Source organism: Elephantulus edwardii, unplaced genomic scaffold (assembly GCF_000299155.1).
Source record: "Elephantulus edwardii isolate Elephantulus edwardi_28Jun2011 unplaced genomic scaffold, EleEdw1.0 scaffold00046, whole genome shotgun sequence".
Taxonomy (NCBI): Eukaryota; Metazoa; Chordata; class Mammalia; order Macroscelidea; family Macroscelididae; genus Elephantulus; species Elephantulus edwardii.
The window spans coordinates 8,296,111-8,323,561 of record NW_006399796.1 but is presented as its reverse complement, the minus strand read 5'-3'; the positions used below and the strand labels follow the sequence as shown (position 1 = coordinate 8,323,561).

The 27,451-nt window shown below is 42.4% G+C and overlaps 1 protein-coding gene across 1 annotated transcript in view; it reads right to left on the bottom strand.

Annotated features, from left to right (window-relative positions):
- LOC102847569 (sorting nexin-24-like) overlaps window positions 1-25,825 on the bottom strand; it is a 244,642-nt gene extending 218,817 nt beyond the window's left edge. Inside the window, exon 1 of the mRNA XM_006885997.1 lies at window positions 25,646-25,825. Coding sequence (XP_006886059.1) covers window positions 25,646-25,705 — 60 coding nt within the window. The 5' untranslated portion in view covers window positions 25,706-25,825. The remainder of the gene's footprint in view (window positions 1-25,645) is intronic.
- Between the last annotated feature and the right edge of the window lie 1,626 nt (window positions 25,826-27,451).

Below are 27,451 nucleotides of genomic sequence, written 5' to 3'. Positions count from 1 at the left end.
TTACAGACCCTGCTTGGCACTTCTGCCTGACCTCCCTATTCTTCTCCTCACCAGGTCCCCAAAATACCCAGCATGCAAACAATGTTTTCATAGCAGGTCACTAAACAAAACCTCCAATTACAAAGACTTTTAGATTCCCTTTCTTACCTACCACCCCACCAAACAGATGCAGAATTATCTGGGCCACACAAAGATTTCCATAGAACTCTTCCATACCCAGAACTCAGAGAAGAAACAAACTCGGAATACAGAAAATATGTGGGGGTGGGGGGTGAGGTTACAATTATATTTGTTTAAAAATAGTTTCATGAGATAGGTGAATATGAAGTGAACATTGATGAGTCAGGAGTCAAAAGTTCTGCTTCTGCTTAGAACAAAGTCCACAAGAGAAGGTCATACTGAGGCCACACACTAAATTACCTATAAATTTAGAATTAGTTGCTCAGGTTCTTCTAAAAAAGACCCTAAAACTAGAGAAACTAGTAAATCAATTCTAGAGTTTAACTAAAGAGCCCTGCTGTTAGACCACTAATGCAAATAAAGGCAGTTGGAATTTCACCTATGCACAATGTGATCAATAGCTGTTGTCAACAATCATTTGTTTAACCACATAATCAACGTTTTTCATTTGCTCTTACCTATGAGGTGACAGGGACACTTTAGATGTCATTTTCTAATCTGAAAGCACTGCAAAGGGTCTTTCAGCCTTGCTTTTAAAGAAGAATCCATTTCAAGCAGTGAATTAAACATGGAATTATTGAAAGGTGAGAAAAAATAAAAATTTCTTCATCTCAAGAATTTCACACTAGATGAAAGGCAGGGAAAGCATGTGGTGATGTATTAACTCCAACTGTTGAACTTGACTATTAGTATTAAAAATGACGACAGCTGCCACGCATGCTGAGTTCTTACTCTGATCCTTCTGAGAACCCTATAAGAAAGGCGTTTTGGGAAATGAGGCTCCTGGGAAGTTAAATGAGTTGCCCAAGTTCCCTTATGAGTAAGTCACAGAATCAGAATGTGGAACAATCTGTCCTGCATTAAAACTCAGTAGTGAAACTCTTCAGAAGTTCCTCAAATAAGTTGGGGTCAAAAAGCTTTCATTAAATTCATATGTATATGGACCCAAAGATTAAGAATGCTTTGAATGCTCAATCCTACATACTCTTTCCCTGAATCAAAACATGAACCAGTTCTTCAAAGTTTATAACCAAGTTTTCTTTTTTGCTGAATATATATTCTTCAGAACATCTTTTCCCAGACAAAGGGACAAGGTAAGCCACAGCCTTGTGGTTGTTAGCTGCTGTTCTGGTTACTACGGCCATGATCCTCAGTATCCTCACTATCCTACGCAGAGTACAGAAGTTATAGAATAATATCCTTCATATCACAAGCAAGAAAGATTCTGCTGACAATTATCCAAAAATTACTGGAACAGCACATCAACAGAGAACTGCCAGATGTGCAGGCTGGGTTTAGAAGAGTTCATAATACTAGGGATATTATAGATAATATTAGATGTATCTTGACTGAAAGCAGAGAGTACCAGAGGAATGTCTATCTGTGCTTCACTGACTATGCAAAGGTGTTTGACTGTGTGGATCATAACAAACTGTGGCTGATTCTGAGAAGAATGGGAATCCCAGAACTATTAATGGTGCTTTTGTGAAACCTCTATTTAGACCAGGAGGTAGGAGGCAGAACAGAGCAAGGAAACACTACATGGTTCAAAATTGGGAAGAGTATATGCCAAGGATGTGTCCTATCACCATAACGTTTCAATCTACATGCAGAACAGATCATCCGGGAGGGTGGGCTCTATAAGGAAGAGTGTTGTATCAGGATTGGAGGAAGACTCATCAACAATCTGCGTTATGTAGATGACACAACCCTGCTTGCTGAAACTGAGGAGGACCTTATGCACTTGCTGCGGAGGGTCAAGGACTCAGCCTTCAATATGAATTGAAGCTCAACATCAAGAAAACAAAGATTCTTACCACTGGGCCAACTGGCATCATCATGATTGACTGTGAAGAGACTGAGGTTGTTAACAGCTTTAGTTTGCTTAGCTTCACAATCAACAGTCTTGGTACCAACAGCCAGGAAATTAAAAGATGATTTGCACTGGGAAAGTCTGCTGTCAGAAGCCTCTCCAAAGTACTGAAGAGCAACGATGTCAGTCTGGAGACTAGGTGCACCTGATTCAGGTGATGTTCTTTGCAATTACAGTGCAAGAGAGGAAGACACATCGATGAGATAGATTGATTCAGTGACTAGGGTAATGGGGGTAGGTGTGTCAGAGACAATAAGATTAGCAGAGAATGGGGAAAGGTATAGGGTCGCCATGAGTCACAAGTGACTGATAGCACATAACAACAACAACAACAAACAACATGCATAATATATTCGAACCTCTATGACGCTGCTGTTGTTATGTGCTGTCGAGTCTCTTGCGACTCATAGTGACCCTATGTACAACAACTCAGTCTGAACCCTGCTCTATCTTGAGCCAACCTCATCATCTCTGCCACACCTGAGGCTCAATGTCAAGAAGACAAAGATTCTCACCACTGGACCAATCGGTAGCATCAGGATGGATGGCGAAGAGATTGAGATTGTTCACAGCTTCAGTTTGCTCGGCTCCACAGTCAACACTCTTGGCACCAGCAGCCAGGAAATAAAAAAACGTATTGTGATGGGAAAGTCTGCTGTTAGAGACCTCTCTAAAGTACTCAAGAGCAACGGTGTCTCTTTGGAGATGAAGGTGCACCTGATACAGGCCATGGTCTTTGCAATCACTTGTTATGCATCAGAGAGCTGGACAATGACTAGGGAGGACAGAGGGTGAATGACGCCTTTGAGCTGTGGTGCTGGAGAAGAGTATTGAATGTACCATGGACTGCCAAGAAAACAAACAGATTCATCCTAGAGAGGGTTAAACCAGACTTCTCCTTGGAGGCAAAGATTCTGGGGCTTTCTCTGACATACTTTGCACACATTGCAAGGAGAGACAGGTCTTTGGAGAGGGACATCATGCTGGGTAGAGTAGAGGGACAGTGCAGGAGGGGAAGACCCTCTATGAGGTGGATTGACTCAGTACCTAGGGTAATCGGGATGGGTGTGTCAGAGGCAATGCGATTGGCACAGGATAGAGCAGGGTTTAGGGCTGTTGTCCTATGAGTTGCAAGCGACTCGACAGCACATAACAACAACAACAACAGTCACTGCATGAATCTATCTCATCCAGGGTCTTCCTCTCTTGGGCTGTCCCTCCACCCTTCCAGGCATGACGTCCCTCTCCAAGGACTGGTCCCTCCTTGCAACAAGTTCAACGTATGTCAGATAAAGCTTCAAAATCCTTGCCTCCAAGGAGCAGTCTGGTTTCACGCTCTCTAGGTTAAACTGGTTTGTTCTCTTAGAAGTCCATGTTATATCCAATACTCTTCCCCAGCACCAGAGCTCAAAGGCATCAATTCTCCTTCTATTCATTGTACAGCCCTCTGATATATAGCAAGTAATTGCAAAGACCATGGCCTGGACCAAGCACACCTTAGTCTCTAGACTGATGTCGATGCTCTTCAGTACTCTGGAGTGATAGTCATATGCATATGAAGAGTGTCCTATCACTCACAGCACTGCAATTCAGGATAGATAGATCTTGAGTATCCTTTATGACTGACCATGAATGCAACAGCATTCTTTAATTTGTCATTCTTAGTATAATGGGAGCTCTGGTAAGCTAGTGGTAAGAAGCTTCACTGCAATCCTGAAGGCATGTGTTCAATCAGCTATGGGTTGGTTCCAACTTAATGGTACATAACTTTAGCTGCAACACCATTCTTCTTTAATTGTCATTCTTAGTATAACAGATCATGACTGTCTGTGTCAAAGTCACTCTCAACCATATTAGAAAGCATAAGGATAGTGCTGTTGTTGTTGTTAGGTGACATCAAGTCGAGTACCACTCACAGCAACCCTATGAACCGAATATCTGAACTCAGTCCTGTCCTGCACCGTTCTCACACTTCCTAACACACAAGAGTCCATTGTAGCAGCCACCATTGTCAATCCACCTGGTTGCGGGTCTTCCTCTCCTACACCTTCCCTCCACCCTTTCCAGTATCATGTTCCTCTCCAAAAAAATAGCACCTCTTAGCAATATGTCCGAAGTGTGTGAGGTGAGGCCTCATCATTCTTGCCTCCAAAGAACACTGCAGCTGCACTCTCTCTAAGATATATCTATTTGTTTTCTTGGGCATCCATGGGATGTTCAATGCTCTTCTCCAACATTACAACTTAAAGGCATCAATTCTTTTTACTGTCATCCTTATTCACTGTACATGTCTAGGATGCATAGCTAATAATTGGAATGACTATGGCCTTAATCAGATGGATGCACCTTAGTTCTCAAACTGACATCACTACTCCCCAGTAATTTGGAAAGGTCTCTAACTGCAGATTTTCCCAGTGCAATGTATCTCCTTATTTCCTGACTGTTCAAGTAAGGTACCAAGGGTGTTTGGACATGTCTAATTTTGTTAGCAATTAAGTGTAAGCTGATTAACTGTATCTGATCTCATTTACAATCAGCTTGGGTAGGAGCCTCTTGTGTGCTATTGATTGTATTTGGAGAGAATGTTGTTCTAAATGGTGCAGCACTTGTCTGTCAGTTTGCTGTACTGTGATTACTTGGGGTTGCTGTGATACTGAAACTTTTCCCACTGGTGTATCAAATTATAAAACTGTTTCCCACTGTGGACAGGTTTTGGTGGAGCTCCCTGATTCAGACAGACTAGGAAGCAGGAGGCACCATCTACTTCCTAAACAAAAGGCTTTTGAGAACACTGAACAAATCGGATAGGGATAGTAGTGTAGTGGTAGAGGCCAGATTGGAAGTCAGCTGAAATGAGGAAAATCAGTAACAAACACTGTTTAACAATTGGTAGGTACATGGAATGTTCATAGCTTAAAGGTTGGAAAACTGGAAATTGTTAAAAATGAAATGGATCACATGAATATTGACTAGGCATTAGTGCGATGCAATGGACCAGCTATGGCCCCTTTGAATCAAATACTCATATGATATACTATGTAGGGAGGATGGTGCAGGAGGCAGCAAATGTCAGATCTGTCATTCATATATTCGCTATGAGTCAAAGTCCAGTCATGAAATCTAACAAAATAATAACAACACAGCTCTGGAGGCCAAATGGACAAGGCATTGTACTGCAGTTCAAACCCACCAGCTGCTCCTTGGCGAAAGCTAAGAAATCTCCCCTTTAATATGAGCTTTGGTGACCTAGCCCAAAGGGAACTGTGCTTCTAACTCAAAGACAGCGTTTTTCTGGCAGTTCAAATCCGACAGCAGTTCAGAGGGAGAAAGAAGGGCCATCTCCTCCTGGGCAACTTACAGCTTGGAAACCCACTAGAAGGTCAGCTATGAGTTGGTTCTGATAAGAAAACAATGAGAGAGAGTCTCCTGGTCTGTAAGAGAATCCAGTTCTATTTTTTAAAGTCATCCTGCTATCTCTGTTGTAGCAGAATTCTGTAACTCTGGGAATAACCAAAGAGTTCATTTCAATTCTTATGTACTAAGGAGAATTGCTCTGGGGTTTCAAGATCGTAACATCTCAGAAATATATTACCAGACTTTTCTTCTGAGGTGTCTCTGAACTGCCAATTTATCAGTTAGCAGTAGAGTGCTGAAGTAGTCTAGTGGTTAAGGAATTGTTCAGCCAATCCAAAAGGTAGGGATATGAAACAATCAGCTGCCCCACAGGAAATACATTGCCAATCTCCTCCCTTGAAATTTCCAGCCTCTGAAAGCCCACTCAAGGGTCAGTTACATGTCAGCTGTGACTCAATCAACTATGAGTTGAGTTGTTGAATTTAGGACAGTGCTCGAACATGTGTGCCACCAGGGATTCCTTCACCAGTTTAGCTATAATTTAAAATCACCTTGAGACTTTTAAAGACATGCCAAAGCAAAGACTCCAGTTAAATCAGTCTCTCTAAGGACAAGACCTGAAAATTTGAATTTTAAAAACTTAATCCAAGAACCACTGATCTGCACAATCAGGACATGCAACTCAATGCTCTCTAAAAGTATGTGAGGGATTCTTTCAGAGCTCTAGTCCTCAAGCTGACCACAGTTTCCTAGGAAGCCCTCACAAATGCTGATGTTTCAGTCACACTTCAGAATCATAACTGCCTGCGGGTGGGGAACCCATTCATCATTCTTGTATACAGTCACTCCAGCAAGCAGCAAAGGATGAAAACCAAGGCTTTAAAAGCAGCTGGTTATCTACGTTAGATGACCCAATGTACAGTGTTTCAATGGACCATTCCCCAGCAACAGTTTTGTCTTGATAATTTTAAGTCACCTTTCTCTCAAACTTAGTATCAGTCACACAAAGTTGGTGCTGACCCCAAAGTTTTTCCATTTTGTCACATTTCCCACTCCCTATACATGTATATGCCTATTTAAGGGAAATGCTGTATGACTCATCTCTCTGTCCACAGCACTTCTATGGCTGACTGATTCATGCCATATATAAGGACATGCTGTATTTGTCATTTTCTCACCACTTTCAATTTTATTATCCACAGTTCCTATTTTCCCTTGTTAGCAGTTTCCACACTGTTGTTTATTTTGCCCTTATGGACAATATGGTGTTCATGGTGTCCATAAAGTGCTTTGAAGCCTCAGCACAAGCATAGCTAAAGGCTAAGCAACCACAGTGTAACTGTGTGAGCTAACAAACCACAGTGCGGTCAAATCAAACAGTGCAGCAGGCACTGGCAAGGCAGTGTGCAACCTCCACTGAATACTGACTCACTCATTCATTAAGGTCAGAACCAACTCATAGCTGACCTTCCATTGCTTTTCACATGGGAAGAAACTGTCCACCTTTCTCTTTAGGAGCTGCGGGTAGATTGAAAGGGCCAGAGAGGCGTGATCTTTGGGATGTAGTAGAGGTCCCTAAAACTTTGCCACAAGAGCATTACCTTCACAAGGGACAAGAATCCTCATCAACAGCACAAAACCAATTCCTATGAAGTCAGATATGTTCCTATGCTCCCATGTTCCACACTTCCCTCATTATTGAAGTTAGAATTATTTCTAACTTCAATCACATCTCCCACATCTCTCATTACTCTAAGTTCAATAATTCATGGCAATGGCTACAGAACCACAGACAATACTCATGATTATGGATTTATTAAGAAAGTAAGAAATTCTAATTTAGATTGGCAACACCTGGAATATAATTCTTCAATCTAGACAACCTCTTCTCATGAATGATCACACGCAGATCTCTCTTTGATCCTCAGCTCTACAACCTTGGCCTCTGGACTTCCCAGGAAAACATTATAATGCTATCTTGTTGTTGTTGTTGTTGTTGTTGTTAAGTGTTGTCAAGAGCAGTGTGACTCACAGAGACCCTATGAACAGCTGACCTGAACCCTACCCAAGTCTGTACCATCCTCTTCATCTCCAACACACTCAAGCCCCGTGCTGAAGTCACCGTGTCAATCCATTTCTCTTGAGGTCTTCCTCTTTTTTGTTGACCTCCCACCTTTCCAAGCATTATATCCTTTGCCAAGGAATAGCCTTGCCTAGCTACATGTTCAAAATAGGAATGATAAAGTTTTGCCATCTTTGCCTCCGTGGAGTTCTGGCTGCACTTTCTCCAAGACATAGCTGTTTGGGTTTTGGCACTCCATGGGATATTCACTACACTTCTCCAGCATCACAACTCAAAGGCATCAATTCTTTCTCTGTCATCTTTATTCATAGACCAGCTCTCTCATGTGTAGCAAGTAATTGAGAAGACCAGGGCCTGAATCAGGTGTATCTTAGTCTTAAAACTGACATCATTGGCCTTCAGCATTTTGGAGAGGTCCCTGACAGCAGACTTGCACAATGCAACTGTTGCTGGGTTGTTTTTTTTGTACCATCAAGTTGCCTGCATCTCATATTGACCCTATGGACAATAACCCTGAATTCTATCCTATTCTGAGCTAGTCTCACTGTCTCTGACACACCTAACCCTACTATCTCAGTTATTGGGTCAATACATCTCATCCTGGGTTATCCCTCCATACTTCCAAGTATGATGTCCTTCTCCAAAGACTGGTCCCTCCTGGCAACATGCCCAAAGTATGTGTGCCAAGGTTTCGAATTCCTTGCCTCCATGGAGCAACTTGTCTTTACTTTCTCCAAGACAAGCCTGTTTATTCTTTTGATCATCCATGGAATGAATGTTAAAACACTCTTCTTCGGCACCACATCTCAAAAGCATCAATCCTTCTGTCATTCTTAATCACTGTCCAGCTCTCAGATGCATAGCAAGTAGTTACAAAGACCATGGTCTGGATCAGGTGCACCTTAGTCTCTAGACTGACATCATTGCTCTTTGGCACTCTGGAAAGGTCCCTGACAGATTTTTCCAATAAAATTTGTCTTTTGATTTCCCAATTACTGATGCCAAAAGTGTTGAATGTGAAGCCTAGGAAACTGCAAGTGTTAACAGTCTCAATCTCTTCTTCATCTGCCATGTTGCTGTCAATTTGACCCAGTGATGAGAATTTTTTTTTCTTGACGTTGAGATTCGATCCATACTGAAGTCTGCAGTGCTTGACCTTCTGCAACAAACACTTTAGATTCTACTCAGTTTCAGCAAGCAAGGCTGTATCATCTGTATAACACAAGGTGTTAATGAGTCTTCCTCCAATTCTGATGTCACATTTCTCCTCATAAAGCCCAGCCTCCTGAATGATCTGTTCTGCAAACAGATTGAAAAGGTATGGAGACAAGACATGTCCCTGACAAACTCCTTTCCTGATTTTAAGCCATGCAGTGTTGCCTTGCTCTGTTCTGAGGACTGCTTTCTGTTCCAAATATAGGTTTACATGAACATAATCAAGTGTTCTGGAATGTTCATTCTTCTCCATGAGAGCCACAATTTCTTATGATCCACACAGTCAAATACCTTTCCATAGTCAAGGAAATACAGATAGGCACTCTTCTGGTATTCTCTGCTCTCAACCAATATTCATCTGACATTGGCTATGATAACCCTCGTGCTACGGCCTCTACTAAACCCAGCTTTTACTTCTGGTAGTTCTCTGTCAATGTACTGTTCTAGACATTTTGGATAATCTTCAGCAAGATTTTACTTTGCATGTGATATTAATGATATTGTTCAATAATTTTCACACTCTGTTGGATAAGTTGTGTCATCTGCATAATGAAAGTTGTTGATGACTGTTCCTTTGATCCTGATGCCACATTCTTCTTTATAGAGTCTGACTTTGAGAATTATTTGCTCAACTCACAGACTGAATGGGTATGGAGAAAGGACACACCTCTGACATACATCCTTCCTGATTTTAAACCATGCAGTGTTCCTTTGCTCAGTTTGGATAACGGCTTCTTGATCTTGGTATAGATTTCGCATGGGAACAATTAAATGTTCTAGGATTCCCATTCTTCTCAATGTTAGCCATAATCTGTTATCAAATACCTTTGCATAATCAATAAAACACAGACATTTTTCTGGTATGATATCCTTGATACACTCTCTTAGTTCACCCATTATGCATCATCTCCACTCTCAAACAGTAATCTTAGGCTTAAAGGTGATTGACTCTGTGGGCTGAACACTTACCTTAGCTCTGTCTCTCAAATTCTCTGGTTCTTGGTCATCTTTGCTACTTCTGTTGCCTCCTACATTACTACTAGTACTGCTCCTACCACTGCCATTTGGATTGCTGTCTCTGAAACACACAGGAATATCAGGTCCAAAGGACATGTTGCATTCTCTCATCATTCTTTCTTACTAGTAGTGAGATTTCCCCTTTTTCACCACTGAACCTATTCCAATTAAGTATTATGTTGTTGTTGTTATGTGATATGCAAATCAAAAGAGCAATGAGAAATCATTGCATAAAAGTTCAGCATTTCCCTGAAAGGTTGGAAATAAAAACACCATGTGCTACAGCAAAACCACTACTAGGTACACTGTTGTTGTTGTACAGCAACCCTATGTACAACAGCCTAAAACTCTGCCCTGTCCTGTGCCAACAGGACTGTCTCTGACACTCCCATCCCGATTACCCCAGTCACTGAATCAATCCACCTGATAGAGGGCCTTCCCCTTCTGCGTCGTCCCTCCACCCTCCCAAGCATTATGTCCTTCTCTAAGGACCGGTCTCTCCTTACAACATGTCCAAAGTATGTTAGACAAAGCCTCAGAATCCTTGCCTCCAAGAAGCTACCGGTTTAACCCTTTCCAGGATGACTCTGTTTGTTTTCCTAGCAGTCCAGGGTACTCTCAATACTCTTCTCCAGCACCACAGCTCAAAGGCATCAATTCTCCTTCTATCCTCCTTGGTCACTGTCCAGCTCTCTGATGCATAACAAGTGATAGCAAAGGCCATGGCCTGTATCAGATGCATCTTAGTCTCCAAAGAGACACCACTGCTCTTCAGTACTTTGGAGAGGTCCCTAACAGCAGACTTTCCCATCGCAATATGCCTTTTAATTTCCTGGCTGCTGGTGCCAAAAGTGTTGACTGTGGAGCCAAGCAAACGAAAGCTGTGAACAATCTCAATCTCTTCACCATCCATCTTGATGCTGCCAATTGGTCCAGTGTTGAGAATCTTGGTCTTCTTGACATTGAGCCTCAATCCGTATTGAAGGCTGCAGTCCTTGACCCTCTGCAGCAAACGCTTCAGGTCTTCTTCAGTTTCAGCAAGCACATTTATACATGTTATTTGAATAGATAAGTCCTACGTAAAAATGGTCCCACACAAAAGGTGCCATTTATCTTATTTACATATTATCAAGATACCCAATACTCTTTGTGGGTCACAAATTTCTAACATTTGTATAGCTCTGGTAGCCTAGTGGTAAGAAGGTAAGAAGGTTCACTTCCATCCCAAAGGCAAGTGGTTCGAATCCACTAACTGCTCTTCAGAAGGATGGACAGTCTCCTCTCATGCTATTAACTGTCTCTGAAAACTCACTGAAGGGTCAGCTATGGGTTGGTTCTGACTTAACAGCACACAGCAACAAACCAACTATATAGTGAGAACAGCAAGCCAATGACTAAAAAAGCCATGCTGAATAAACCACTGTAGAACTGTTTGAAACAAAACTGCCATCCCAAGACTTTCGCCATGCCCTGGACGGAAGTCCTGTTTATATCTATAAAAGTTCACAATTAAATCTTTAAAGTAGAGAAGCTTTCTGCTATCTCTTGGTTATACACAGAATCTTAAGAAGCAAAGTTCAGGTTCTCTTTCATTCCCAAAGGACATCTTCTGATTGTGTAAAAATAAGTGCAGCAGCAGTAGACCTCAACTAACTTTACAAGGGGAACAGTCTCCATCTACAATATCAACAGCACAAAAATTATTCTTAGGAGGTCAGACATGACCCAATGTTTCCACACTTACCTTCTACCAACTGTAACACCAGTCCCTCCCAGGATTCTTGCTGTCTGCTATGGATTGCGATGACCACATAGAACTCAAACACCATATTCAAAATAACAGGCTTTATTAGGGAAATGACAAGTTACAATTCAGGTAAAAAACACTCAGGATACAATGTTTCTGTAAGACTGCTCCTCACATCCTCCACCCTCCAGCCTCGTCGGGTAAACTAGTGTTACAAAGTGCTCTTAATCTTGGCAATTATGGTGTCTGACCCTCCTCCTTCAAGTTCTCCAGTAAGCTTGTGTAAAGTCCTTTGGTTCTGGCTCTGTGAGACATTTCCTGTTCTATCTCACACTGGTCTCTCTTCACTACGCTGCTGCTGCTGCTGCTGCTGCTGCTGCTGCTGCTGCTGCTGCTGCTGCTGCTGCTGCGTGGTGTCTCCATTTCAGTCTGTCTCCATCTCAAACAGGAATCTCTGACCCTAAACTGCTGCTTTCTTGCTGGAAGTGAGATTTCCAATTTAAGATTAGCATCTAGACCTCAATTTAAAACTAAAGAGGTTCTGAAGCTGACAAATCCTCTCAGGAGTAATCTAAACACCTTGACTGCTTTTTCACACCCAAAAGGTGCTAGCCACACATTCACATCATTAGCATAGATAGTCCCAAGTGGCAAAAGACTATGAAAGTCCTTTGAACAATCAATCTACTGTACCACAGATTAACACCTAAAATCTTCATGGCTGAGGAGAAGAAATAAGCATCTACATTCCAGTTCTAAATGCTTTGGTAAGTACATATCTTTACATGATATTTCTTATTAAATAAAAAGTATGCTATACTGAGAGCAAAATTAGTTTTATAAAATTTTACCAACACTTAGATGCAAAAGTACTTAGGTATGAGGATATTCTCTCAATGGGCAAAGTGGGTGCTGATTTAAAAAGAAAGCTTCCCTAATGCACATATTGCTCTAGACTACTAATTAATGGCTGACAAAATTAATCCACATCCTCACCCAGCAAACCACCCTCCTCCCACACACACAGAGCATCAACAACAACAAAAAAATCACAGCACTAAGAAAATGCACTTGTTTGATAAAGGGCTTGCTGTAGTAGGTAAACCTTCCTCCCTTTCATTCATTGACATTTGAGATTATTTCTGCAAAACCATCAATGATAAAATCACAGACAATGAATGCTGAGTCAAGAAAGAAAAAAGCAGCTCTGATTTTCCTAGAAATTAAAAGATAAAATGTAGCTATAATTTACTCCGGTAATTTTTATAGGAGAATCAAGATTATTGACTTTTAAAGTAAGGTCTCTACTAGTGTCCTAAATTAATTCCAATTCTATTCCTAATAACTAGTACTTGGGAAGGGACTTTAGGATAATATTTAAAAGTTAATTAAAAACTGTGTAAGCATTCACGTCAGTCAAGCATGACCTCTGCTCCACGACACATTTAAATGCATGTCACCTTGACCTGTAACATGGCAATGTAAAAAATTTTGGTCAATATAAATCAAATGTACACTAATTTATTCAGCTGGTTTCCTGGTATCTGAATCAACATTAGAAATCTAACCAGTATTTGTTATTCTATTATTGACAAAAGGAAGCATATTTAAATGATAACAAGTACTCATGGGTGTCATTTGGAAGTTAAATTGTTCCCCAAGGACAGCCTCTGTAAACATCTACATTTAAAGGTCACTTACCACCAAATTATGAACAACTGTTGCATTTATTAGCATAGGCTCAATAGTTTGGAAGCTGGAGTCATCAATTTTTACTGACAATGAAATCTAATTGTTCACTAATAATAAACAAGGAAAACAATCCTTTTCTATAAATTTCAATTCCCTGCACTACGATGACTTTTTAATACTGGAATACAAATTTTCATTAGCCATGCAAATGAAGAACACCTTCCAACTGCAGCAAAGTCGAAACGTATTTTTAAATCAGCATGAAACAAAAGAATATGTTCTCATGACAGACTCATCTGAAATAAATCCAAAGGACAAAACACACTACATTTACTTACAAATGAAGATTGTATTTCACTTCTAGAATGCGGTTTAAATTAACTTTTTTTTAACCTGGAAAGAAACCTAAATTTCAAATAATACCTACTCCCTTCTCAAAATATGCAGCCTTAAAGAACAATTGTTGCTATCAGCCAAGTAATGAATCTGAGTTCAGAGTGACCTGCAATGGTTAGTTTGCAAAGAACTCTTTCTGCAAAACCATTATCCCTGGATTTTAGGGTCTGGAATACTAACCAAGTCAATACAAAACTAGTTGGCTATTCAAGGACAATTAAAACCTAACTGCTCATATTACTTATCCAGGTTATGTGGTTCCTCCTTTTAATCTGATGGATTTAACAGCAGCCACTCTCCTGGGATTTACTGAGATAAAAGTCAAGATAACACAGTCAAGTGTGTAATGTATATGGCACATAAAGCTTCCTGCAGAAAATCAAAGATTACTGTCCTCAATATGAATTACATCGCAACAGGAAGAAAACAAAAATCCTGACCACTTGGACAATAGGCAACATCATAATACATGGAGAAAAGGTAGGAGCTGTCAATGATATCATATTGCTTAGATTCACAATCTACACCCTTGGCACCTGAAGTCAAAAAATCAAAAGCCAAATGGAAATCCAAAGTCTCTGTAAACTTTCATTAAAATTGTTGTTGTTGTTATGTGCAGTCAAGTCACTTGCGACTCATAGTGACCCTATCTATTGTACAACAGCCTCCCGGATAATCTGTTCTGCATATAGGTTGAAAAGGTATGGAGATAGGACGCCTCCCTGGCGTACGCCCTTCCCAATTTTGAACCATGCAGTGTTCCCTTGCTCTGTTCTGACGACTACCTCCTGGTCCAAGTATAAGTTTCGCATTAGAACGATCAAGTGTTCTGGGATTCCCATTCTTCTCAGAGTCAGCCATAGTTTGTTATGATCTACACAGTCAAATGCCTTTGCATAGTCAATGAAACACAGATAGACATTCCTCTGGTATTCCCTACTTTCAGCCAAGATCCATCTAACATCAGCTACAATATCTCTAGTACCACCACCCCTTCTAAACCCAGCCTGGACTTCTGGTAGTTCTCTGTTGATGTGCTGTTCCAGTCGTTTTTGGATAATCTTCAGTAAAATCTTGCTTGCATGTGAAATCAGTGAGATTGTTCTGTAGTTTCCACATTCTGCTGGGTCACCTTTCTTTGGGATAGGAACAAATATCGATCTCTTCCAGTCAGTTGGCCAAGTGGTTGTTCTCCAGATTTCTTGGCACAACTTGGTGAGCACGTCCAGGGCAGCATCTGTTAACTGAAATATGTCAATTGGTATACCATCTATTCCTGGAGCCTTATTTTTTGCCATGTCCTTCAAAGCAGCCTGAACTTCTTCTTTCATCACCATAGGCTCTTGCTCAAATGTTGTTTCATGAAATTCTTCTGTGTCTTCCAATTCCTTTCGATACAGTGACTCAGTATATTCCTTCCATCTTCTTTTAATACTTCCGGGATCATTTAACGTTCTGCCGAAAGCATCCTTGATTATAGCAACTCGAGGTTTGAATTTGTTCTTCAGTTCCTTGAGCTTAAGATATGCTGAGCGAGTTCGGCCCTTTTGATTTTCCGACGCCAACTCCTTGCACATTTCATTGTATTATTTTGCTTCGTCATCCCTTGCTGCCTTTTGAAATCTTCTATTCAACTCTTTAGTATCTTGAATTTTTCCCTGTGCTTTGGCTTCTCTGCGCTCCAGTGCAATTTTCAGAGTATCTTCTGACATCCATTTTGGTCTTTTCTTCCTCTTCTGTCTTTGCAATGACCGCCTGCACTCTTCCTGGATGATACCCTTTATATCCTCCCACAACTCATCTGGCCTTCGCTCACTAGTGTTCAAAGCCTCAAACCTGTTCCTGAGATGGTTCTGAAATTCAGGTGGGATAGAATCAAAGTCATATTTTGGTTGTCTTGGATTTGGTTTCATTTTCCTCAGCTTCAGCTTGAATTTGCATATGAGTAGTTGGTGGTCTGTTCCACAGTCAGCTCCTGGCCTAGTTTTCACAGCTGATATTGAGCTTCTCCAGTGGTTCTTTCCACAGATGTAATCGATCTGATTCCTATGCATACCATCAGGTGAAATTCAAGTATATAACCTGCGTTTATGTCTCTTAAAAATGTATTTGCTATGAATAAGTCATTGATTGTGCATTAAAATTAGTAATTTTTAAAAAAGCAAAAGCCATGTGATGTCAGGAAAATCTGGTGTCAAGGACCTCTACAAGATGCTCGGGAACAGTGATGACAATTTAAAGATTATGGGGCACCTGGTTCAAGCCATGGTCTTTCCCATTATTTGCTATCCATGTGGAAGGTGGACAATGAATAAAGATGACAATAACCCGTATTGAAGGCTCTAGTATTTAATCTTCTGCAGTAAGTGTTTCTAATCTTGACTTTCTGAAAGCAAGTCTGTGTCATCTGCATCTACAGGCTGTTCATGAGTCTTCTTCCAAGCCAGATGCCACATTCTTTTATATATATATATATACACACACCTATTTTACATATCCACTTTAATCACAAGGTATTTCAACGGCATGTCCAAAATTAGTACTTCAGATCACCCCCCAAGTCATTCTGACTCACATTCATCCACAGCTCAGCAAATGGTACCAATATCCTTCAATTTGCTCAAGACAAAACCTTTTGTGTCATCATTCCTGGACGCTGTTCCTGGAATTCCAAATATAAACTAAGAGTGATCCCTGTTAATTCTATAAAAGGGCACTAATTTATGGCATGTTGTTGCTGTTGTTAAGTGCCATCGAGTCTTAGGTGACTCATAGCAACCCTATTAAAGAACCTGCATCCGTGACTTTTGCCTTTTCTCCAGGTTCATAGAGTTTGCGGAGGCAAGCTATTTATGGAAGTGGATGCCACTCCTGCTTCCAAGCATGTTTTAATCGGGGAGCTCCACCAAACACTGTCCACCATGGGTAACTGTTATCATATTTGACACATCAGTGTCACAGTGTTCAGCTTCACAGCGACCACGAATTACCTCTGTACGGCAAGTGGACACACCAGAGCTATACAACCTAGAAGAATGTTTGAACAAAAACAATGAAAAACAGGCCTGAGGGCCACAGATTAGAGGTCACCACCTTGGCTTGGTAGCATCACTTTCTCTCCACTAAGCCAACTGATCTCTCTCTATGGCATAGATTATCAAATATGATCCATATGTACAACAAAAGAAAAATTAGAGTAGAATCTTTTAAAAATAAATATTTATGTGCATCAAAAAATTCTTCAAAAGAGTACAAAGAAAACCTACAGATTGGGGTACAAAAATACTTAATAAGGGCATTTCTCACAAGTAACTAATCTCTAAAATTTAAAGAAAATTCCAACACTTTACCAATGAAAGTATAAACAACTCAATTAAAAAATGGGAAGATGATATAAAAAGACACTACTAAAGAAGAAAACCAACATGTGAAGAAACACTCAAGATCACTAGCTATTATAGATATGCAAATCAAAAGAGCAATAAGAAATCACTGCATAAAAGTTCAGATTTTCTTAAAAGGTTGGAAATAAAAACACCATGTACTACAGCAAACCTACTATTAGGTACATCTTTGTTGTTGTTATGTGCTAGCGTCGAGTCACCTGCGACTCATAGCGACACTATGTACAACAGCCTAAACTCCGCTCTGTCCTATGCCAACAGCACCGTCCCCGATACACCCATCCCGATTACCCCAGCACTGAATCAATCCACCTCATAGAGGGTCTTCCCCTCCTGCGCTATCCCTCCACCCTCCCAAGCATGATGTCCCTCTCCAAGGACCAGTCCCTCCTTACAACATGTCCAAAGTATGTTAGACTGAGCCTCAGAATCCTTGCCTCCAAGGAGCTGCCCAGTTTAACCCTCTCCAGGATGAATCTGTTTGTTTTCCTAGCAGTCCATGGTATGCTCAATACTCTTTTCCAGCACCACAGCTCAAAGGCATCAATTCTTCTTCTATCCTCCTTAGTCACTGTCCAACTCCCTGATGCATAACAAGTGATAGCAAAGACCATGGCCTGTATCAGATGCAACTTAATCTCCAGAGAGACACCATTGCTCTTCAGTACTAGGTACATATATCCTAAAAAAATCTAGAGCAACCATATGAGCAAATTCATGTACATGCACTGGAGCACAGGGAAGCCAAAGCACAAGGAAGAATTCAAGAACCTAAAAAGCTGAATAGAAGATTCCAAAAGGCAGCACAGGATGACAAAGCAAAATATTACAATGAAATGTGCAAGGAGCTGGAGTTGGAAAATCAAAAGGGCCAAACTCATTCAGCATTTTTTAAGCTCAAGGAACTGAAGAACAAATTCAAATCTCAAGTTGCTATAATCAAGGATCCTTTAGGCAGAATATTAAAAGATCCAGAAAGTATTAAAAGAAGATGGAAGGAATATACTGAGTCACTCTATCGAAAGGAACTGGCAGACACAGAAGAATTTAATGAAATAACATATGAGCAAGAGCCTATGCTGATGAAGAAAGAAGTTCAAGCTCCTTTGAATTAAATAGAAAAAAATAAGGCCCCAGGAATATGGTACACCAATTGACATATTTCAGCTAACAGATGCTGTCCTGGACATGCTCACCAAGTTGTGTCAAAAAATCTAGAGAACAACCACTTGGCCAACTGACTGGAAGAGATCTATATTTGTTCTCATTCCAAAGAAAGGTAACCCAACAGAGTGTGGAAACTGTTGAACAATATCATTGATTTCACATGCAAGCAAGATTCTACTGAAGATTATCCAAAAACAACTGGAACAGCACATCAGCAGAGAACAGCCAGAAGTCCAGGCAGGTCATGGTACTAGGGATATTGTAGCTGATGTTAGATGGATCTTAGCTGAAAGCAGGGAATACCAGAGGAATGTCTATCTGTGTTTCATTGATTATGCAAAGGTGTTTGACTGTGTGGATTATAACTAACTGTGGCTGACTCTGAGAAGAATGGGAATGCCAGAACACTTGATCATGCTAATGCGAAACCAATACTTGGACCAAGAGGCAGTCATCAGAACAGAGCAAGGAAACACTACATGGTTCAAAATTGGGAAAGGTATACACCAGGGATGTGTCCTGTCTTCATACCTTTTCAACCTGTATGCAGAACAGATTATCCAAGAGGCTGGCCTCTATGAGGAGAAGTGTGGCGTCAGGATTGGTGGAAAATATATTAACAATCTGCGTTATGCAGATTACACAACCCTGCTTGCTGAAACTGAGGAGGACCTGAAATGCTTGCTGCAGACGGTCAAGGACTACAGCCTTCAGTATGGATTGAGGCTCAATGTCAAGAAGACAAAGATTCTAGACAACACTGGACCAACTGGCAGCATCAGTGTGGATGGTGAAGAGATTGAGATTGTTAACAACTTTAGTCTGCTTGGCTCCATGATCAACACTGTTGGCACCAGCAACAAGGAAATAAAAAAACGTATTGTGATGGGAAAGTCTGCTGTTAGGGACCTCTCCGGGGTACTGAAGAGCAATGGTGTCACTCTGGAGACTAAGGTACATCTGATACAGGCTGTGGTCTTTGCAATCACTTGTTATGCATCGGAGAGTGGGACAATGACTAGGAAGGATGGAAGGAGAATTGATGCCTTTGAGCTGTGGTGCTGGAGAAGAGGACTGAATATACCATGAACTGCCAAGAAAACAAAAGATTCATCCTGGAGAGGGTTAAACCAGGCTGCTCCTTGGAGGCAAGGATTCTGGGGCTTCGTCTGACGTACTTTGGACATGTTGTAAGGAAGGACAGGTCCTTGGAGAGGGACATCATGCTTGGAAGGGTGGAGGGACAGCGCAGGAGGGGAAGACCCTCTATGAGGTGGATTGATTCAATGACTGGGGTAATCGGGATGGGTGTGTCAGAGGTGGTGCGGTTGGCGCAGGATAGAGCAGGGTTTAGGGCTGTTGTACATAGGGTCGCTATGAGTCGCAAGCGACTCGATGGCACATAACAACAACAACAAGCAAAATACATCCAGTCAGTTATAAAAATAATGTTAAAATGTACTTGAGAAACTATTTCAATTATCTTTAAGGGGTTGTGCTAACAACCTAAAGGCAGTGGTCAAATATATTAGATCTTCAGGAGAATGATGGGGCAATCTCCTCCCATGCAATCTACTGCCCCTAAAACCTGCTGGAGAGTTAGTTGTGAGTCCACTCTGAATCAATGGTACTTAACAATAACAAGTATTTAATATTATTATTTATTTAGGCAATATCATGATAAATGGAGAAAAGCCTGCAGTTGTCAACAATTTCATTTTTTTTTTTTTCTTCTACAATCAACCCTCATAGTAGCAGCAGTCAAGATGTATTGCCTTATCTGTCCTCAAGGGTTTCTTTAAAGAACAAGGTGAATCTGATGCAAGCCATGGTATTTTCCATTCAAATGCATGTCAAAGTTGGATAGTGGATAATGAAGATCAAAGAATTAATAACTTCTAACAGTGATAGGTGAAGCTGAACATTGTGACACTTACGTGTCAAATGCAGACAGTGTTTGGTGGCGCTCCCCAATTAAAACAAGCTTGCATCCACTTCCTTAACAGCTTGCCTCTGGAAACCCTATGAACCTGGAGAAAGGATGAAGGTCACCCAAGTTTTGAGGACTTTCATTCATAGGATCGCTATGAGTCACATAGGATTTGATGGCACCTAACAACAATAGTGATAGGGACAAAAAAAAAAATTCTACTCATCAGGGATTGCCTAAAGAACAAAGAATCTTGTCCTAGAAGTACAGCCAGAGTGCTACTTAGAAACAATGATCTTGTGACAGAGGATTGCACAATCTTGTTATATACATAGTATCACTGTGAGTCAGAGCCAACTCCATAGCACTTTAACAAGAAAAGCATACCTATACTGAAAACAAAGAAGCCCCAGTGACATAGTAGTAGGTAAAGAGTTGAGTTGCTCACCTAAAGGTCAGAAGTTCAAACCCACCACCTCTCTGGGACAAAGGTGAAGCAATCTCCTCCCATTAAGATTTAGAGGCTCATAAAACTGATAAAGCCTCCCTATGAGTGGGAATCAACTTGACCACAGTTCATTTCTTGTCTGATTTCTACTGAAAATATAAGTCCTGATGGTGTGATAGTCAAAGTTCTCAGTTACGAAGGTCAGTGGTTCAAACACACCAGCTGCTCTGTGGGAGAAAGATGTGTTAATCTGCTTCTGTAAAGACAGACAGCCTTGGAAACCCCAAAGGCAGGGTGACTGTCCTAGGGTCATTATGAGTCGCAATCAACTCAGTGGCAGTGGATACACAGAAAGCTAGATGGATTCTAATTCTGTTTCATTGCCGCCTTCTCACCTTTTACCTACTACAATCAGCCTTCCTTTAACTCCCAGGTGTAGGACCTACTAACTTTAATGTCCCGTTCTTCATTTCACCTCAAAGACCAATCAGCAGCATCTGGCACTTTCCTTTCTGAAAAGCCTTTTTCCAGCTCGACGCCTGCAGTTTTTCTTGTACCTCTGGAACCTCTGCTGCGACTTCTCTGTGTCTTTGGATTTTACTCTCTGCTTTCTCCTCATTCTGTATGGTCAACAGTCATGGTTTTACATCTTTTATGCTGAATGACCCCCAGAACTCAATTGTGCCATGAACTCCAAAATTAAGTAACCATGTCATCACTGAAAATCTAAGGAGTCTCACAATAAATCGCCCCTCTGCTGAAACCTGCTCAAGTTCTAATTTGGTTCCTGACACTGGTGTCCACAGGAGTCTCCTAGGGCATCCCCTATCCGGTTACAGCCCTGGAGAGTCTAACACTTCCTGTCCAACATTCTCTTTTTCCTAGCTATTTTCATGCATCACTTTGAAAAACTCCAAAGGGCATCTATTTTAAAAAATGCAAAACAATCACACTACTTCCTTCCTTAAAAACTATCTCATGACTTCCCACTGTTTGAGGTTAAAGTTCACACTCGCTAGTGCAGGTCCCAAGGTTGACCAGGCACTGCCTTTCTCACTTCTTCCTCTTGTCTCTCTGCACAATCTCTCCACTAAATCACAAAAGAAATCCTGTTACCACCAAGTGGACTCAGATTAACAACAAGCCTGTAGGATAGAGTAGAACTGTGCCACAAATTTCCTAGGCTGTATCTTACTAAAGTAGATTGTCACATCTTGCCCACAGAAAGTGGTTAGTGGGTTTGAACCACAGTTTGGCTGGTTGCTTTGGCCACTACCATGAGGATGCCTTCAGCCTCAGCTTCTTACTCTAAACTCCAGTTTGTGTCCCCACCTTACTCAATCCACTGCACTGCTTCATGCCTCTCAATCACTGTCTTCCTAATTTTCTCCTCCTACCCAAAGATTTAATAACCTATTATCCAACAGATTTGGTGAATGTTTACTATGTGACAGCCCTAGGTTAGCTACAGACACTGTCCCTAGCCTTATAACTTCCCCAGAAAGGAACACATGAGTTCATCTGTATTTTGTTACAAAGCATTTTCCTCTATCTTAATGATAGGTCTGCCATACTCTACTGCAAACCAAACTGAGACTCAAGCTCAAACTCAAGGTTAAGTCAGAAGCAAATCAACTGATCTTGGAATGCGTTTTCAGAGCCTATCTCCCAGCTATGAATGGCCCAGTCATGGGAGAGGGGCCATCTTTGAATGAGCTGGGCAACTCCCGACTGACAGGTTACGAGAACTCCCCTTACTGCCAGACATGTTATTAATGCACAAAACAGACTGTCCACTTTTGTCTAGTGTTATAAAGTCAAAATGTTGGACAACAAGACAGTTGATCAATGAGTAGGGGTATTCCTGCAGGTAAATAGTTCTCAGCTTGGACTACTGAGATCACTTTTGTCTTTCCTCTGAAGATCAAAGCTCCTAGTCAAACAAAGAACCTTTATCTTCAAATGCAAAAGTATGTTTCAAAGAAAACCCCCCTGACTACAGATGCTACCGATGGGAGAGATAAAATACTTGGAAGTAAAAAAGAAAACCCATAGTCATAGGTCTATCATACTGGGATAAAAATTGTAAGGAAAAAAATTTTCAAGTTTAAGTTGAATTAAAAAAAAATATATATAAAGAATTCTTTACTCACTCATTCAGTCCTTGCTTTCAAATCAGAACTCATAGAGCTAACCCTCTGGTGGGTTTCTAAGACTGCAAATGGCTCGCCTTTTTCCCTTGAAACTACAGGCCAATGCCTAGTTCTATTGTGGATGGGTGCCACAGAACTGATTCAGACTCACAGCAACACCAAGTAACTGAGGAGAACTGCCCCATAGTGCTTTCTTGGCTGTACTCTTTGCTGAAGATAACCAAGTCTTTCTGCCACAGCAACAGGGTAGGTTTGAATGATGGACCTTTCATTTAGCAGTGAAGCACTTAACCATTATGCTACCAACCAAAGCAAATCACACCCACTGCTAGGAATTAGTTCTGACTCAAGACAACCACGCGCCACTCAGCCTACCACACCAACAACTGAAGCCCCAGCCACTGCCTTCAAGTCAATTCAAAGTCAGTGCAAACCTCCATCAGTTTTTTAAGGCTTGTAAATCTTTGTAGGCTAAGGCTGCCTCAAAACATCACTCAGTTCGCAGACCAGCCAGACCAGCACCTAACACAGGAGCCAAAAGAGCTCCTTGAATGCTCTGGAAAGGATTATGCATATAAACAAGAGCAATCTGACCACCAGCAAACTGACCGGCCAGCAGGTTTTCAAAGGCAGTAACCTGCACAGGAAAAGACTGCCCTGTCAATTCAAATCCCATGCCTTTGCATTGGCAACAGAATTGTTTACCACTAAACCACCAGACGAAGGAAAGCAAGACCCTCACGTATGTGGAGGGACACAGTGACTGCCACAATGGGCTCTAGTGTGTCAGGAAGTATAAAGATGGCACAGGATAGAACAGGGTTCAGATCTATCGTTCACAGGGTCACTATGGGTTATATTCGATTTGACAGTACCATGCCTCTGGAAATTCTATGAACTTTGAGAAACGGCAAGCCTTTCTTATAGAATCATGCTCGACTTGATGATAATCATCATCAACAAAGTCATCAGCGCTCCCAAAATTCACTGTTGAGCTAAATTCCCTCCAGGCTGCAGTTTCCTCCTGGATAGAAGGTATTTTGAGTACTTGTTTTGGAGACATTTAGACCTAACAGTTCACTTGATTCTAACAACCCATATACTTTTTGGTTAGTTTTGTGGTTGGTTTGTTTTTTAAATCAATGTTATTAATTCCAAATCTTCTTTGAAATGATTTATTCATTCCTTTGGAAACACAAAGATCAAACTAGTCATCAAATGTTGTTGTTTTTGTTGTTGCTGTTAAGTGCCAATGAGTCACAGGCGACTCATAGCGACCCTATGAAGGAGAGTCCTCCAGGTTTGGGTGCCTTTCATCCTCTCTCCAGGTTCAAAGGGTTTCTGGAGGCAAACTATTATGGAAGTGGATGCCGCCACTCCTTCCAACCTTGTTTTAATCTGGAGCTCCACCCCACTCTCTGTCCACACTGGGTAGCCAACCGTTACTGCATTTGACACACCAGTGTCACAGTGTTCGGTCTCACAGCAACCAAAAGTGGCCGTGGTCATCAAATACCAATAACATTTACAGGGAATCCATGGAGTGGGCTTAGAATAACTCCATAAAGCAGACCAGAACTGCTCTTCAAGCCTGTAGACCTGTGTGGACACAAACTACCTGATCTTCCTCCTGCTGAGAGGCCTGTGGGTTAGAAAGGCCAAAGTTTCAGTTAGCAGCCAATGAATGCATAATCCAGGGAGTCACCAGGGCTCCATTAAAGGAAGGGAGAGAGATTCAAAAATTTCTGGAACAGCAATGAATACAATCCTTTCAGATCACTTTAGGCAATCTTCCTTAAACTCTACCTGTTTAACAACTAGGAATCATTGTTTCAAGGTCTGCTCAGCATGTGTCATTTCCCCTTCTAGCAGGGATTGTCTAGATAAAGAGGTTTAAATTCTCTGGGAACACAAACTTCTACTGATGTACACTCACTCACTCTTTGCTGTCACGTTAGAACTGACTCACAGCAGACCTTCCAGCTTGTTTTCAACGGCTGTAAATCACACAGGAGATCCATGACCATCTTTCACAGAGTAGCTGGTGGATTTGAACAGCCTGCTTGGGTTGGGAGTACAACTCCTCACCAACTAGGCCAGAGCTGTACAGTATTTACTAATTATTGGCTTAAAGGCCTCAGGCCCTTGGCCTCCACCACCTCCATTCTTTGGGACAATGGACCCTATTTTACATATCTAGGTGACCAACAGCTCACAGCATCAACAGCACTGCCCTTGAGCTGTGCTGCCAACCCAAAAGCAAGTGGTTTGAATCCACCACTTCTTCTACGAGAGAAAAAAGGGTGATCTCATCATTAACTGCCTCTGAAAATCCTCTGGAGGGTCAGCTATGGGCTGGCTGCGACTCCACCTTACACAACAGCAGTCTTTGGTATGAAACAGGTGCCCAACAAAAACGCACCCGGCTTGGGCATAAACACTGCAGAACTGAGGGGTGAGGGAAGAAACTTCGGAAACCATCTAAACACAACACACACGTTTACTAGTAAACAGCTACAAAGGTTCATTTTAAAAATTAACATATTGCTCATCTACATGAATGCTAGGAAACTTGGAAGCCTCCGTGAACGTGCCGCAAAGCCACTTCGAGGTGGAGAAAGGGGGCAGCTGCGCCAGAAACGAGCGCAGCCCATCCCGGCTCCATAGGGAGACAGACCGGCAGGGAGGAAAGCAAAGTCCCAGGACCAGACTGCAGGCGCGCGGGTCCAGAGGCCCAGGGCTGAGCCGAGAGCGGAGGAGGGGCCGAACCGGGGAGCGCGAGGGGGAGGCGCCCGCAGCCACGGCTCCGGGGAGGGGGTGGCGTTCCCTTGACAACGGCGCCTAGGCGCAGCCCTTCCTCTGGGCCGGGGAGGGGGCAGCAGGGAGGGGCGTCCTTGTCCCGAGGCGGCGGCGCGCGGGGACCCCCCTCAAGAGTAGCAACCGCGGGCCAGGCCTCGGGCCTTTTGGCACCGCGGCCCGCGCCTACCGTGTATCCCCGCTCCAGGTCACTCTCTTCGTAGCGAAAGGACGGGATGTAGACCTCCATGGCCGCACCAGCCGGCCGGCGGAGGGCGGGCCGGGGGCGGCCGGGGGCGGAACCACGGCCGCAGCCACCACCCCGCCCCGGCAGGGCGCCCCGCCTTCCTGCGCTCCGCCCCGGCCCTGCCCCGGGACCGAGCGCGCGCACCGGACCCTTGACCCCCTGCTGCACGCCCACCCCGCCGCCCCGGCGCTCAGGCGGGCTTGGAGCGAGGGGCCAGGCCTTCCTGGCGGTGGCGGCGAGATCAGCTGGGCCCCAAGGAGGCGGGCTCTGGAAACCTGCGAGTCTGCAGAAAAGGGGTGTGCGCACCGCCATGCCGGGCTCTGGGCCTCACCCGGTGCTCGCTGCCTTCGGGGCGCTGGTGGCGGACGCTTGGTTTGTAATTTGCAAAACCACCACCCACAGCAGATTGCTAGACAACTATTAACCGAAAAGCCTGGAATTTCTGGTTTTGTTTCAGTTGGGTGAATTTTTGTTTTAACTCCATCTGGGTCTTAACAGCAGCGAACCCTGCACCTTTTAACAAAACTTTTGTTTCCCCAAAAGTCATGGGTCAGCGTATTCTGATCTACCCGGGATTATTGTGAAATGATACTGTAGAGTCACTGAGAGTCTGGCTGCTTCTGACTTCTAATGTTGAAAAGCTGTCTTTTTATAAAAGGGCTTTTTTAACTATGATGGGGTGGGAGGAAATAAATATAGAACCCTATGACCTTGATGTGACTCGGACTTGTTGACCTTACAAGCGTTTCCGAGACTATAAAGCTTTTCTCTCCAGCCTATTGAATTCAACCCAATAATGATTAGCCACCCAAGCCAGAACACTAGCCACCAGGGGTTTATACGAGAGAAAATAACAAGATACCCAAAAAAAGTAAGATAACGGCCACCTGCCCTCAGGCCTGAGGCTAGTTACCCAAAGGTAAGATTAAACCTCCATCTCAGCTGAGGAAACTTGGTTATCAAATTGTGAAAACTTGGAGGTTGTGGTGAAAAGTGATTGGCACTTGCCCTGCCAGCCAGCAAGTTGCAGCACTTGAGGGTTTTTTGGCCTATAGGCAACACACTATGTTCTTGGAAGAATTACAGCTATACCAACCTCACAAACTCTGGAGTTCAGGAAACAAATCCCTAGGCTATAAGGAAATTAATAGTGATCAGACCCCTTGTTATAAGTACCTGCTTTCAAGGACATCTTTAAAGTGCTAAGCACAAAGGATGTCTGTCCGTTTAAAGACTGAGCCAAGTCGTGGTATTTTCAACTGTTTCTTAGGGATCTGAAAGGCCAATGATAAAGATGTCCTAAGAAGCAGTGTTTGAGACGGCAAGGTTGGCACAGGATAGAACGGCGTTTAGGGCTCTTGTACATAGGGTCGCTATGAGTCGCAAGCGACTTTGATGGCACATAACAACAACAACAACAATATATAATGAGCAAATGAATCTGTCTTGGAGGAAGTGCAAAACCAGCATACTCCTTGGAGGCAAGGATGGTTGTCTGCAGGGGCCAGTTCATGGACGATGACTGGCTCCTATTGGGAAAGGTAGAGAGAGTCAATGAAAGAGTAGATGGGTAACGAACATGGCATTGGAACAAAGGAAGGAAAGAACTGTTTAAAGGAACATATGGCTAGACATTTTACCTATAACAACAGCCCAGAATAAAAGGTACATTGAAAAGAGGGCTGGGGTGGGGGTGTAATTGGGCTACAATGAATAAGTATTTTTTTAAAAAAAGTGAACTGGGGAAAA